The following is a 14,358-nucleotide window of genomic DNA, read 5'->3' as shown; positions in this document are numbered from 1 at the left end:
TTTGCATATGGTGATTCAAATTCTTTTGAGAGTCCAATTCAGTGGAGGTTTCCAAGAATACACTGAAATACACCTCTAAATAAACAGTATAAAAGAACAATGAATAAAACAGACAGACCATAGAAAGCAAGAATGGATAAATGGCAAACCATAAAAGGCAAACCATAAAAACCTCCTCTCCAAAAGAATCACCCATAAATGACTTATTTTGGCTTCCACTGTGGTGCCAGGGGATTGAGACTTCAATTTCCCCCATAACTCTGACACCTTTATAGGCCCTAATGAATCTGGTGGAGCTCCCTGTGAGGCTTCTGAATATGACACAATGACTGTTGAACGTCCTGTACCCCTTCACCTCCAGCCCCGTGACCGCTGGACAGATCTCGTCTAGGACCTTGAATCCCTCTTTTATTGATAACTTTCCTCTCTTTTCTGAAGCCTCGCCTCCTTTTTTCATTGGCAATAAAGACACATTCACTAAAGACTATATTCTTCTTGGACGATGGTTGTGGTACCCCTGGAAGCTGTTTCTTTATCTAGTACTCCAGGTCTGACTTTTATCAGGCCAGCTGCCGATTTTCGAGGTCTTTGTGTCTCCGTTAGAAAGCCGTTACTCTTTGTTGGATTTTAAGGACTTATTTTATTAGGGGATATTCACGTCGCCAGCCTCTCGCTCGGAGCGTGTTTGGAGCGCTGCCTTCCTACAGAAGCTGACACCCAGAGAGGCAGCTCGGGCAATACAAAGGACATGCCTGTCCGGGGCCAAGTGGGGTGGATAATTTTCGATGTTGATTAATGTTCATTTAATGAGACCCTTTTCCTCTCCTCCCACTCCTCTTCCCCCAACAACTGTTTTTAAACTTTGTTTCCGTTGAACATGCCATACAAATAAAGGCATTTTAATGAACTATATCAAGAGTGCCTAGGTCCTCATTTCTTTTTGATGACCAATACCCCTTTTACCAAAGCTCACTTTCTGTCTACCAAGATCTACTAGTGTGTACCTCAGCAGTGCTTTTCTTCCTCCTTCCTTTTTTTCTACAGCTGTCAATCAGAATTTTAAAGGGTAGTGAAGGCCAGTCTGTTAAATGCACAGATGAAATCTTTCCAGTCTCCACAATGCCTTTATGGAACTCCTATGCACCAGGGTCACAGTCATGGAGTGTGCTTGATGTGTCCAACTGTGTACCACTGACAGATGTTAGACAGCTCTCCCCAGGCCTTGATGTGTAGTCAAACAGAGCAGAGCTGTGATTGGTACAGTCCTTTGGTTGGTTTGCCTATTGCTTGCATCTGAACTTTAGTTGAATTCTCCTCAGGTTTGTTTTTATCGTTTCCATTGATCCTCTTAAAATGTATTTTAATGCATGTGCAGTAAAATAATTAAAGTTGCATTTATAAAACGCAAATGATAGTTTGCTGACATGGTGTTTTTACATGGTTTTAATCTCTTGATCATAGATTGATATACCGGTACTGTTTATTGCTTTTTAGGGTCAACGTGGTCCTAAAGGAGTTGCAGTAAGTTATTTTTTATTTTCAGGTTTTGACAGCTTTTCTGTTATTTGACATTAGTTGATTAATGTGTCTGTCTCTCTTCACGACGATCTGTTCTCTTCACTCATATCCTTTCTCCTTCTTCGGCCCTTTTTTTTTTTTACTTACTAGGGTGAACCTGGTCTGAAAGGGGAAAAGGTGAGTTTGTGGTATAATCCACTGTAACGCAACATAAAAGTCTTAATTACGAAATCAATCTAACTCACGATCCATCTCTCTCTCTCTCTAGGGCGTATGTGGAGACTACACTCACAGGGTAAGTGAGTCATTAACTGTATCTCTGTGTTACTACAGCAACATCAGGGTCATATTGATTCATGTTAAAGGCCCAGTGCAGTCAAAAACATGATTGTCCTGTGTTTTATACAGTGCATTCGGGAAAGTATTCAGACCTCTTGACTTATTCCACATTTTGTTACGTTACAGCCTTATTCTAAAATTGATTAAATCGTTTTTCCCCCCCTCATCAATCTACACACAATACCCTATAATGACAAAGCAAACACAGGTTTTTAGAAACGTTTGCACATTTTCTTTTTTTTTTACAAAAATAGACAAAACATTTACATAAGTATTCAGGCCCTTTACTCAGTACTTTGTTGAAGTACCTTTGGTAGGGATTACAGCCTCGAGTGTTCTTGGGTATGACGCTACAAGCTTGGCACACCTGTATTTGGGGAGTTTCTCCCATTCTTTTCTGCAGATCCTCTCAAGCTATGTCAGGTTGGATGGGGAGCGTTGCTGCACAGTTATTTTCAGGTCTCTCCAGAGATGTTTGATCGGGTTCAAGTCCGGGCTCTGGCTGGGCCACTCAAAGACATTCAGAGACAGGTCGTTGTCCTGTTGGAAGATGAACCTTCACCCCACTCTGAGGTCCTGAGTGCTCTGGAGCAGGTTTTTATCAAGGATCTCTCTGTACTTTCCCTCGATCCTGACTAGTCTCTCAGTCTCTGGCGCTGAAAAATATCCCCACAGCATGATTCGAACACCACCATGCTTCACCGTGGGGAAGGTGCCATGTTTCCTCCAGATATGACGCTTGGCATTCAGGCCAAAGAGTTCAATCTTGGTTTCATCTGACCAGAGAATCTTGTTTCTCATGGTCAGAGTCATTTAGATGCCTTTTGGAAATCTCCAAGCAGGCTGTCATGTTCCTTTTATAGAGGAGTGGCTTCCGTTTGGTCACTCTACCATAAAGGCCTGATTGGTGGAGTGCTGCAGAGATGGTTGTCCTTCTGGAAGGTTCTCCTATCTCCACAGAGGAACTCTGGAGCTCTGTCAAAGTGACCATTGGGTTCTTGGTCACCTCCCTGACCAAGGCCCTTTTCCTTCGATTGCTCATGATGGAACCCACTGTGTTCTTGGGGATCTTCAATGCTGCAGAAATGTTTTGGTACCCTTCCCCAGATCTGTGCCTCGACACAATCCTGTCTCGGAGCTCTACAGACAATTCCTTTGACCTCATGGCTTGGTTTTTGCTCTGACATGCACTGTCAACTGTGGGACCTTATATGGACAGGTGTGTGCCTTTCCAAATCATGTCCAATCAATTTAATTTACCATAGGTGTACTCCAACCAAGTTGTAGAACAATCTCAAGGATGATCAATGGAAACAGGATGCGCTTGAGCTCAATTTCGAGTCTCATAGCAAAGGGTCTGAATACTTAACTAATTAAGGTATTTCTGTTTAGTTTGTTTTAATACATTTGCAAAAAAATCTTAACCTGTTTTCACAAAAAAATGTATTTAATCAATTTTAGAATAAGACTGTAAAGTAACAAAATGTGGAAAAAGTCAAGGGGTCTGAATACTTTCCGAATGTACTGTATATACGCATTTCCACAATATGAGGTTGGAATAATTCTGTGAAAATGATAATAATGCCCTTTTAGTGTAAGAGCTGTTTAAAAAGACCGCCTGAAATCTCTGCCTATTTTGGTGGGATGGAGTTTTGGCCTGCCTAGTGACATCACCAAATGATAAATCAGTTAATAGACCAATAAGAAAGAGAGTTCCAAACCTCTCTGCCAATAATAGCTACTTTTCAGTTTTCCCCTCCCCACTCAGATCACTCCCAGACAGTCCTAGCAAAATACTTGCTTAAGAAATTGCTCTTTGCTATTTTTGTTTCTTTTTGACCATTTTAATTGACAACAGTCATAGTACGATACTTAATTGTTATTCAGAAATGATTTGACATTGAGATAAAACGGCTGCATTGGACCTTTAATAAAGTGACTATATAGTCTAGAATGACCATACTGAACTCTAATCATTTTGTATTTGGAAAAATTGCCCCTCAGCGATCTCTTACAGTAGCACCACAGTGGATGGTGCTAAAATGTGCTTGTATGCTGACTTACATTCTCTTTGGTGTTCTCTGTAGCAAATAACATTGTATTCTTCACAGGTACAGACGTAAACAAAGTGAATTGTGGGTCTGCGATGTAACATCAGATTATGTTCAAATTACAAAAAAAGAGGCCTGACAAATGAGTCTATGATGGGTAGCACATGCAAACACCGAGGCAGGCATCCCCATGAAGCAAATCAGGCCATCTCTCAGGGGCTTGGCTGTTTGAGTTTAAACAAGGCAATTACTGACAGCATGCTGGAGCATACACGACATCAGTGTTTCCCAACCCTGGTCCTCCAGTACCCTCAACAGCACACATTTGTATTGTAGCCCTGGACAAGCACACCTGATTCAACTTGTCAATTAATCATCAAGCCCTCAATGAGCTGAATGAGGTGTGTTTGACCAGGTCTACAATGAAAAGGTGTACTGTTGGGATTACTGGAGGACCAGGGTTGGGAAACACTGCAGTACAAGATAAGGGTCTATGTGTGGGGATGCCAAGAAAAATAATCTGCTGTGTGTTAAGGGATTGTTCAGATAGCTCATTCCATGTCCAATGTAATTCAATCTCCCACTTTTCAATGGGTGCTACAAAGACTTGTTGTTATAAACTTTTGTTGCCCCAGTAAAGAATATGTATGATGACCTCATAACAACAACGCAAAGCATGTGGAAAATAATACTTAATTCATATACTCTGCCAAATGCTTTGGCTAAATTAACAAGTGTAGCAGAGAATGTGTAGTTGAGAGGGAGAAGGTCAAAGCATTTGGGCGGTTGTTTAAAACCTTCAACCTGTGCTGGAGCCCCCGCCATGCTGTTGGCCCCCTGGCGCACACTGCATGGGAAGTCCCTGCCAGCGGGTGGTTCCACTCAAGTCCTCCTTGTCCTACAGGGGGAACCAGGAGGGGGGTGTAGGTTCAGGTTGGATGCTGTTCGACAGAGTGGTTTCAGGAGTAGGACGGGATATCAACAGTTATTCTATGTGGGTGTGTGGCCTCTGTACAGGATCTTCCGGTGAAAACCCTGGCTGCCATACGCTCCAGTCAGTTTGCGGGTAACCCCAAAACTGTGTCCCAGTTGTGTCGCAAAGATAGCCAATGCTCCACTCGCAGGTGCTCCTCTGTTCTCCCCTACTCCTCCCCTCCGTTTCTGGAGTCAACAGGCTACAGTAGAGTAGCGCTGTTCTCCAAACTTGGCCTATTTCTCACACAGTCCACTGATTATCTATCTTCAGATTGGACATATTATGACAGACATCAGGCTTCAACTTTCAACTCTTTTTTTTCTCAATTCATTATATTTCTGATTGCCAGAAACTGCACCACGTACTCTCATTTACTCTATTACCACTGTATGTGGTAAACATGTTTTTGTGTCAAATAAGAGGCACTCTAAAGCTATTTTACTTCTTCGGTCAATTTTTGGTGTAAGTTTAACTTGGTGCATATTGGGTGTGTATGGTGGATAGCTCTGATAGCGGTGGGGGGATAACAACACACTTGTCTACAGTCGTGGCCAAAAGTTTTGAGAATGACACAAATATTCATTTTCACAAAGTTTGCCGCTTCAGTGTCTTTAGATATTTTTGTCAGATGTTACTATGGAATACTGAAGTATAATTACAAGCATTTCATAAGTGTCAAAGGCTTTTATTGACAATTACATGAAGTTGATGCAAAGAGTCAATGTTTGCAGTGTTGACCCTTCTTTTTCAAGACCTCTGCAATCCGCCCTGGCATGCTGTCAATTAACTTCTGGGCCACATCCTGACTAATGGCAGCCCATTCTTGCATAATCAAATCAAAAATCAAATGTATTTATATAGCCCTTCTTACATCAGCTGATATCTCAAAGTGCTGTACAGAAACCCAGCCTAAAACCCCAAACAGCAAGCAATGCAAAGGAGAGGTTAGGGAAGAACTCCCTAGAGAGGCCATCAATAATCAATGCTTGCAGTTTGTCCGAATTTTTGTCCACCCGCCTCTTGAGGATTGACCACAAGTTCTCAATGGGATTAAGGTCTGGGGAGTTTCCTGGCCATGGACCCAAAATATCAATGTTTTGTTCCCCGAGCCACTTAGTTATCACTTTTGCCTTATGGCAAGGAGCTCCATCATGCTGGAAAAGGCATTGTTCATCACCAAACTGTTCCTGGATGGTTGGGAGAAGTTGCTCTCTGAGGATGTGTTGGTACCATTCTTTATTCATGGCTGTGTTCTTAGGCAAAATTGTGAGTGAGACCACTCCCTTGGCTGGGAAGCAACCCCACACATGAATGGTCTCAGGATGCTTTACTGTTGGCATGACACAGGACTGATGGTAGCGCTCACCTTCTCTTCTCCGGACAAGCTTTTTTCCGGATACCCCAAACAATCGGAAAGGGGATTCATCAGAGAAAATGACTTTACCCCAGTCCTCAGCAGTCCAATCCCTGTACCTTTTGCTGAATATCAGTCTGTGCCTGATGTTTTTCCTAGAGAGAAGTGGTTTCTTTACTGCCCTTCTTGTCACCAGGCCATCCTCCAAAAGTCTTTGCCTCACTATGCGTGCAGATGCACTCACACCTGCCTGCTGCCATTCCTGAGCAAGCTCTGTACTGGTGGTGCCCCGATCCCGCAGCTGAATCAACTTTAGTAGATGGTCCTGGCGCATGCTGGACTTTCTAGGGCGCCCTGAAGCCTTCTTCACAACAATTGAACCGCCCTCCTTGACGTTCTTGATGATCCGATAAATGGTTGATTTAGGTGCAATCTTACTGGCAGCAATATCCTTGCCTGTGAAGGCCTTTTTGTGCAAAGCATTGATGACGGCTCGTGTTTCCTTGCAGGTAACCATGGTTGGACAGAGGAAGAACAATGATTCCAAGCACCACCCTCCTTTTGAAGCTTCCAGTCTGTTATTCAAACTCAATCAGCATGACAAAGTGATCTCCAGCCTTGTCCTCGTCAACACTCACACCTGTGTTAACGAGATAATCACTGACATGATGTCAGCTGGTCCTTTTGTGGCAGGGCTGAAATGCAGTGGAAATGTTTTTGGGGGATTCCATTCATTTGCATGGCAAAGAGGGACTTTGCAATTAATTGCAATTCATCTGATCACTCTTCATAACATTCTGGAGTATATGCAAAGTGCCATCATACAAACTGAGGCAGCAGACTTTGTGAAAATTAATATTTGTGTCATTTCAAAACTTTTGGCCACGACTGTACTGTTCATGTATTTCCTCCCTGTCTCTAATGACATACAGTACTGTATATATTTCCTCATTGATACCTCAGCATACAATTTTACTTGATACATTTTATGTTAACTTTAGTTTCAAAAGTCATTGCCACTGAAATATTGCTTTGGCAAGGTCTGAGGACATAACTTCTTTTTTTTTTTTACCAAAACCTCAAGTTGGAAATGTATACCGCATGTAAAAAATAAAATAGGCAAGTTGTACAGTGCAGGTTCTATGCATAACGCAATGGGACCATACAGTATTCTTCACCTCTTTAAAAACTGTGCCTGATAATACTGGTGAATCTCAACAGAAGCGACGTATTGTACAGCCTTGTGTTGGAGGATTGGCCACAGTAAGTCTGTGAACTGTACTCTCTCTCTCTGGCAAGACTGAATCCTACCTGATCTCCACTCAGCTGCAACAGGACAGGGGCCAGGAGTAAAGTTGATCTGGGAGATTGATGTATAAACAACTCAACTGCTGCCCCTATGGTCTTACAAGCATTCAAAAGGGCTGCCTGATATTAAGTAAACTGACAGCATCCAATCTGGTCAAAAACCAATACCTATTCAGTTACCAGTAACCAATCTGACCATGGAGGGCACATCAACCCTCCCCTTTGACACCAACTCCTGCCCCCCTAATTTGCCCTGTTGTTACTCTTTCTCTCCCACCGTCTCTCTCTTCTCTCCCTGCCTTGACAATTTCTTGCTTTTCATTCTCATGTTTTGTTTTTATTTCTCTCTTTCTTCTTCCCTTCCCAAACCCACCCTCCCTCCCCTTCTCATTCTGTCCTGTTTCCTTACCCTGGCCTCCCGGTGAACTTGTCGCCCCGTGACTTTCTTACACCGCTGGCCACCTGTGCTTTGTGACCTCAGCAGATGTTACCCATCCCCATGCGAAACATGCCCCCAATAAACCCTGTAATCCTAAAGCGCCTCAAGGTACATTTCTCTCTGCCCCTTCCTGCCCGTTTTTTCCCCACTGGATGCTAACCGCCGTCGACTTCCGCCAACCCTCCTCATAACCCACCGCTAACCCGTTATGGCACCTGTGTGTCTCAAACCTGAATTCTGTTCTAGCAGGAAAAGGACAGAGTCTGAGACACAGTTGGAACAGTTGATAGATTTAGTTGGAATCCAAAAAGAGAAACAAATCAGTAGTATTTACTTTGAACATATTCATGACTAGAGAGGGTTAAGAATAAAAACACATACATGCAGTAGATTCTATAAATAGCCCGGGCTTCAAGGCCCATTTAAATTCCATTAACGTAAATGAAATGTCGAAAAAGCCCAATTTGGCTCTTTCACAAACCCTGCATTGCTGTGGGAAAGAAAGCATTTTTTTGTCTGGCAAAACATTAAAAGCTTCTATGATTTTCATAACCTTAGCAAAGATATGAAAAGAACAGGAAAGAAAAGTTACCTTTTCTGTCAGGACGGGAGTCTTCTCCAATCCTCTTTGTGGACTTTCACCCTGGCTCTCTGAAAGGACCTTTGTCCCTCCCAGGTGCACCACTGTTGGCATCCCTCCTCTATCTTGTTTTGGCCAGGTGTACAGTCTCGCTGTGCCAGGATAGAGTACCTTGTTTGGAGACAATGCAACACACTGTGGTATAACCATCAATAAAGACATAGAGGGGAATTACCACCCAGACCCAGGCCGAATTGGCTCTGTTTTTTAAATTGAACCCCTGGAATCAGTCCTGTGCAGCATAACGGAATGTGTTCATTTCATGGAAGCACATCCGGATCCTAAATCATGGCCAGACACATACTGTAAAGCACGGGATGGATAAAATATGGATCTAATGTGGATGGATGTGTTCCTGATTTTTCAGAGCCTCGATGTCTGGCCTGGCAACAGAGGCTCAGCTTGAGCTAAAGATGGGGTCCTTGCAAGCGTTAGTGTAGCCTACTCCACAGTGATTAGGGAGGGTTTGAATTCAAGGCCAAGATTTTGTATTGTGACTTTTCTAAAGTTAGACCACATGTGCAGTAATAAATCATCTGTTTGGGTATTTGTTATGTCATATCTAGTCATTCCTTTGAATAAAAACGAAATGACCGTGGAGATATCCAGAAATGTGGTTTTAAAGCCAGTAAATGCATTTCTAAGACAGTTCGCCATTGAATATTTTTTGAGTTTGGTCAAATAACGAAATAGATGGTTTGACATAATCAATGGGATGATGGTATGACCACGAGCCCTGCTAGACTCTAGAATATTAAGACAAGTTGAGGTGTAGGCCTCTTTCCTCTTCTTATCCGTTCCTCGTTGTAAATACATTATTTGACTTTTTGGATTTTGTTTAGTCTTCTATTTTGTGTTGGATATTCCCCCTGGCTCACAGTTGAGTTGCCGCAGAGCAACAATAAAGAAAGATCAGTTGAAGTTTTTTTAAGTTTTTTTTTAAGTAACATGTCACTCAAATATCCTAAGATACCACAGAAAAGATTACTTGTGCCCTTGTTATGTCAATGAGTTGGTATTGTTAAAAACAAACTGGTTTTGACAGAATAAACCATTGAAGGACACAAAAACACAAAATATGTCCTGGTGGTATTCTCTCCAAACCTGGTGCTCAATGAAAAGAAACACCCTTATAACCACCCTATAGGCCTTGATTCCTGCTAATATTGCCCGCCATAAAATTCCCAGCATGTGTAGTGCTGTGATGTGTTGTGTTGGCATGGCCTGGCCTGGCATCGACTGGCAGATGGTAACTGAAGGTCTCTCAGCAGGGTGAGCCTGGAGCTCAGGGCCCACCAGGACCTCCCGGGCCTCCAGGGCCCTCAGGGACCTCTGGACTGAATGGTGCTAGTGGACCGCCGGTGAGTCCCCTCAGCCAGCTGACCACCACCATCAGCACTGGACAAGTGACTCTATTGAGGAAGAGGCTATGGCCATTGAAGTGGAAATGTTATGAGTGTTTGCCCAGGAAATGATTGTTCTGTATCTGTGATGTATATTTCTGTTAATCTGATGTAGGGTAAACCTGGTGAACCAGGAAAACCTGGGAAAGATCTAAGGGTGAGTTTGTTTCGCCTCTTGCGTTTGCCGGAACTTATGTGTTTTCCTAATAGGAAAAGTAGATGGAAATCTGGTGTTGACCTGCTTGTGACTTCTTCATTTTCCTTCCCCATCTTCTCCAGCTCCTATCAGGGATGAAGGTAAACATGATTTGTATTTTCCGTAATCAACACCACTATACATATACTACACACGAATGGACATGTATTGCCACTACTTATAGCTGCACATACTGTATGAAACGCAAACGCTCCGTGATTGGCAGACATCTCTCAATTGTCCAAGTGTAGCTTCCAGTCTTTCTGTATCTGCAGACCAATTCATGTTAGGAAGCCTACATTTGTGTTCTCTGCGTTGCTATTGGACTAGAGGACTATATTTCCCCTGATTACGTTCATTGCCATGGATTATTAAGAACGGGGAATTTAGATATGTGGGCCATGGAAACAGACAGGGAACCAACTTCTCCATAAAAAATGAAACCAAGTTCATATCACAGCGGGACGTTGAAAGAAATGTGCCCTGTAACTTCTGATTGGGCTTTCACAGCGAGGAATACCTTCCCCTTAACTGGACTGTGGTGAAATATAGCCATCTAGTTGGAAACAAGTCTTTGAACTCCCCAAATTGAATTGAAGTAGTGCGTACTCTTTTGTTGACCTGTGCTTGTAATGAAAGAGGAGGCGTAACTACAGTACATGTGTTGTCTGTTACTGTAATATGAATCTTTCTGTTGTTTCAGGGGGAGCCAGGCATGGCAGGAATAAAGGTAGGTTGTGGATCTCAATTAAAGCTTAAATCCATAGTTCAATTGAAATGTGTGGTCTCTGGGAATTCATAAGTTGTGCATTGCATGATTTATAGGTATTCACGACAGCAGAAAAGTAATGACCGTCTGTTTTTCCTTTAGTAGTGGAATTGTATTTTTGATGAATCCATCTGCTTTCAAGCACCCGAAGCAGAAGGAAGAAATATTTCATGTAATCATCCCACGACTTGATTGAAAAATCCGCTGTTTGCGGCTTGTCAGAACTGCTACATTCAGATAATGAATGTGCTGATCACCAATGGGCTGCGTCTTCTAGCAGAAGTTGCAGACTACGGATAGGAACTTGGCGAAATCCAGTTGAAAAGGAAGAGTTAGGTGGATTAAACAAGCCATTGCGATCTGTCTTGCTGTCGTCTGCAGTTCTACATCGCCTTTTAACGCTTCTATTTTCACCCTCCTCTTTCTCATTCTGCTGTCTCTGTTTCACCTTTGTGTCTTTCTTCCGTAGGGTGATGTTGGCCCCGCTGGTCCTGAAGGCCCCAAGGTATTGTTATGAACAATATTACCTGTTGATCAGTCTCATTTGACCTGTTCCACTCACCACACTATCAGCAGGACCAGAAATCAACATGTAACCGTTCCTGTACCTCAGAGTACTTCCTCTGTCAATGATATAGCACAGGTTTTGTATTTAGAGCTTAAACTGATCACAGTCAATTCTAAATTCTATTTGTAAACCTCAGGCCCAACTGCAGCCTGTCTCGCCCCTAGCCATGGGCCTTCTCTACCTCTGCTTTTATCACTTCCTTTAGTATTGTACTATACTGTATAGGAAATCCAGGGATGGTCCCATACCATTATTGATTGAGGGAGCATTCCTCTCCTACACACACACACACACACACACACACACACACACACACACACACACACACACACACGCTCCCATTGGGTGGCTGTTGGGGCTAACATTGGCTTTGAGGTGCTGCAGGGGGCATGAGAGCTGTGACTCTTAAACTCTCCACGTGTCTGTCCTTCTCCACTTTTCCATGGCTTAATGGACTTCCTCTGGTGGGCTCACACTCACAGCCGCTGCCCTTCACTGAACTTGGTTCAGCCAACACACAGCGTGACTGCATGGGGTGGGGGGGTGAATGTGGCTCCCGCAGTGGTCTAAGGCACTGCATCTCAGCGCTAGGGGTGTCACTACAGACCCTGGTTCGAAAACTATTATTAAATGAATTATAGATGAACATCTCCTTTATGCAACCGCTGTGACAGATTTCAAAAAAGCTTCACGGGGAAAGCACACTTTGCAATAATCTGAGTACTGTGCTCAGAAAAATACACTAGGCAATACAGATACCCGCCATTTTGGAGTCATCTAAAATCATAAATAGCATTAGAAATATTCACTTACCTTTGATGATCTTCATCAGAAGGCACTTCCAGGAATCCCAGGTCCACAATGTTCGATAAAGTCCATAATTTGTGTCCAAATAACTCCTTGTTGTTTCCGCGTTCAGTAAGCTACTCCAAGTGTAGGAAGCACGGCCAAAATGCCACAACGAAAAGTAAAAAAAAGTTATATTTACGTTCGTTCAAACATGTCAAACGTTGTATAGCATCATGCTTTAGGGCCTTTTTAACTTAGAACTTCAATAATATTCAAACCGGACGATTCCAGTGTCTTGAAAAACGTTTTGGAACACAGCTAACTCTCATGTGAATGCGCGCCAATGAACTTATTTGCTTTCCTGAGTCAACAACTTCCAACTTCCTCTGTTCGCTCTCTGTTCATCATAGACGCCCCAAACAACTTTCTAAAGACTGTTGACATCTAGTGGAAGCCTTAGGAAATGAACCCTAAGTCACTGTGTGTTCGATAGGCAATGACTTGAAAGGACTACAAGCACCAGACTTCCGACTTCCTGGTTCGATTTTTCTCAGGTTTTTGCCTGCCATATGAGTTCTGTTATACTCACAGACACCATTCAAACAGTTTTAGAAACTTCAGAGTGTTTTCTATCCACATCTACTAATAATATGCATATTCTATGCATATCCTGGGCCCGAGTAATAGGCCGTTTAATTTGGGCACGTTTTTCATCCGGCCGTGAAAATACTGCCCCCTACCCTAGAGAAGATAAATGTTAAGTTTAAAAATGTACACAGATACAAAGAGGGAAAGAGATTGAAAAGGGGAAAGAGAGAAGAGGACGATGGGGTAGAGATAGGGGTTGAAAAGAGAGGTAGAGAAAGAAAAAAGAGGGAGAGAGAGAGACAACAACAGCCTGCATGGCTCCCACATCCCCCAACAAAACAGGGTCACATCCACACAAGCCTCTGGAGCAGGTTAAACGTCTTAGCCATCTGGGCATTGTCAAACTGTTTGGCTGCTGCTGTCAGCAAACCACAGCCTCTCTATGACACGATCCGCTCTCAAAGTCATTAGTACACTTCCTCAAGTGAGATATACAGAGTTTGAGTCAAACTGTGAGTTTGTAAAATAGGTATTTCTGTTTGGCAATTGCCATTTCATTTATGTTTGACCCCTATTTTGAGGAACTCTGGAAGAACCAACAGCTTCCAGCTCCTAGTTATATTATTGCCTTGTCAACTCCAGCTTTCCTCCATCTCACTGTTTTCCCATGACAGAGCCCCAAAAAGTTCAGTCTGGTTTATGAGGAGGTTGAACAACCCTACAGTAGGTTGCTCAGAGGACGACCAAGACTAAGGCTTAACTAAAGCCATGGCCATGTTTTTACGAGAGTATGTTCACCGCTTTGAAAGTTAGTGTTGCACTAGATGTTCAGAGGTGTGTGAGTTACTCAAATGTGAAGGCATTGAAATACAAACTCTCCCATGTTTCCACTGCACCCTGTTCCTGATGGAGGATCCAATACCTTTTTGTAGCTGCGTCAAGAGTTTGTTCATGGGTCCACTACTATCAGAGTGTATTGCACCATCTGGTGGAATTGTACAGGGCTGTAACTCCATTTACAGAAGCACAAGGAAAGGGTCTTCCTCTCAACTTTGACTGGCTGTATTTTCATATATTGAAAAATAAATCATAGGAATTATTTAGAATATGTGACTAAATGTTTTGTGTTTCTCTTGTCTTTCTCTCTCCTTCTGTAGGGACTGAAGGGAGAGCTTGGACTGAAGGTGAGAGCCGTATTACAACTCACCCTCTCTCTCTGTTGTTGGTTAGATAGAAGCAATGGTGTCTCACAGGTTCTATGTGAATTTCTCTGACTGTCAAAAACACGACGTGGGAGTTTAGGAAGCTTATTGTTTAGCTGACACCCGCTGAAGCACAAACGCACCCCACAGACCCCACACCACTGACTTTGGTCCATTAGTATATTTTCATGAATGGGCTGAATTATTTTCACTTAAAG

At 42.9% G+C, this 14,358-nt stretch overlaps 1 protein-coding gene across 22 annotated transcripts in view; it reads left to right on the top strand.

The window, feature by feature from the left end:
* The window catches only part of LOC106606370 (collagen alpha-1(XIII) chain), a 120,816-nt gene that overhangs the window by 76,010 nt on the left and 30,448 nt on the right, over positions 1 to 14,358 (top strand). For 14 of the 22 annotated variants that reach the window (XM_045720573.1, XM_014202558.2, XM_014202586.2 and 11 more), the window contains 10 exons: positions 1,495 to 1,521; positions 1,669 to 1,695; positions 1,787 to 1,813; positions 8,028 to 8,093; positions 9,894 to 9,986; positions 10,144 to 10,185; positions 10,308 to 10,325; positions 10,928 to 10,954; positions 11,463 to 11,498; positions 14,096 to 14,122. In XM_045720573.1, the coding sequence (XP_045576529.1) occupies positions 1,495 to 1,521; positions 1,669 to 1,695; positions 1,787 to 1,813; positions 8,028 to 8,093; positions 9,894 to 9,986; positions 10,144 to 10,185; positions 10,308 to 10,325; positions 10,928 to 10,954; positions 11,463 to 11,498; positions 14,096 to 14,122 (390 nt within the window). Of the gene's footprint in view, positions 1 to 1,494; positions 1,522 to 1,668; positions 1,696 to 1,786; positions 1,814 to 7,459; positions 7,502 to 8,027; positions 8,094 to 9,893; positions 9,987 to 10,143; positions 10,186 to 10,307; positions 10,326 to 10,927; positions 10,955 to 11,462; positions 11,499 to 14,095; positions 14,123 to 14,358 lie in introns of all 22 variants that reach the window. The other 8 variants (XM_045720581.1, XM_014202600.2, XM_045720587.1 and 5 more) reach the window with 5 other exon arrangements.

This window comes from Salmo salar, chromosome ssa01, assembly GCF_905237065.1.
Source record: "Salmo salar chromosome ssa01, Ssal_v3.1, whole genome shotgun sequence".
Taxonomy (NCBI): domain Eukaryota; kingdom Metazoa; phylum Chordata; class Actinopteri; order Salmoniformes; family Salmonidae; genus Salmo; species Salmo salar.
This window is presented reverse-complemented; position numbering and strand designations above follow the sequence as displayed.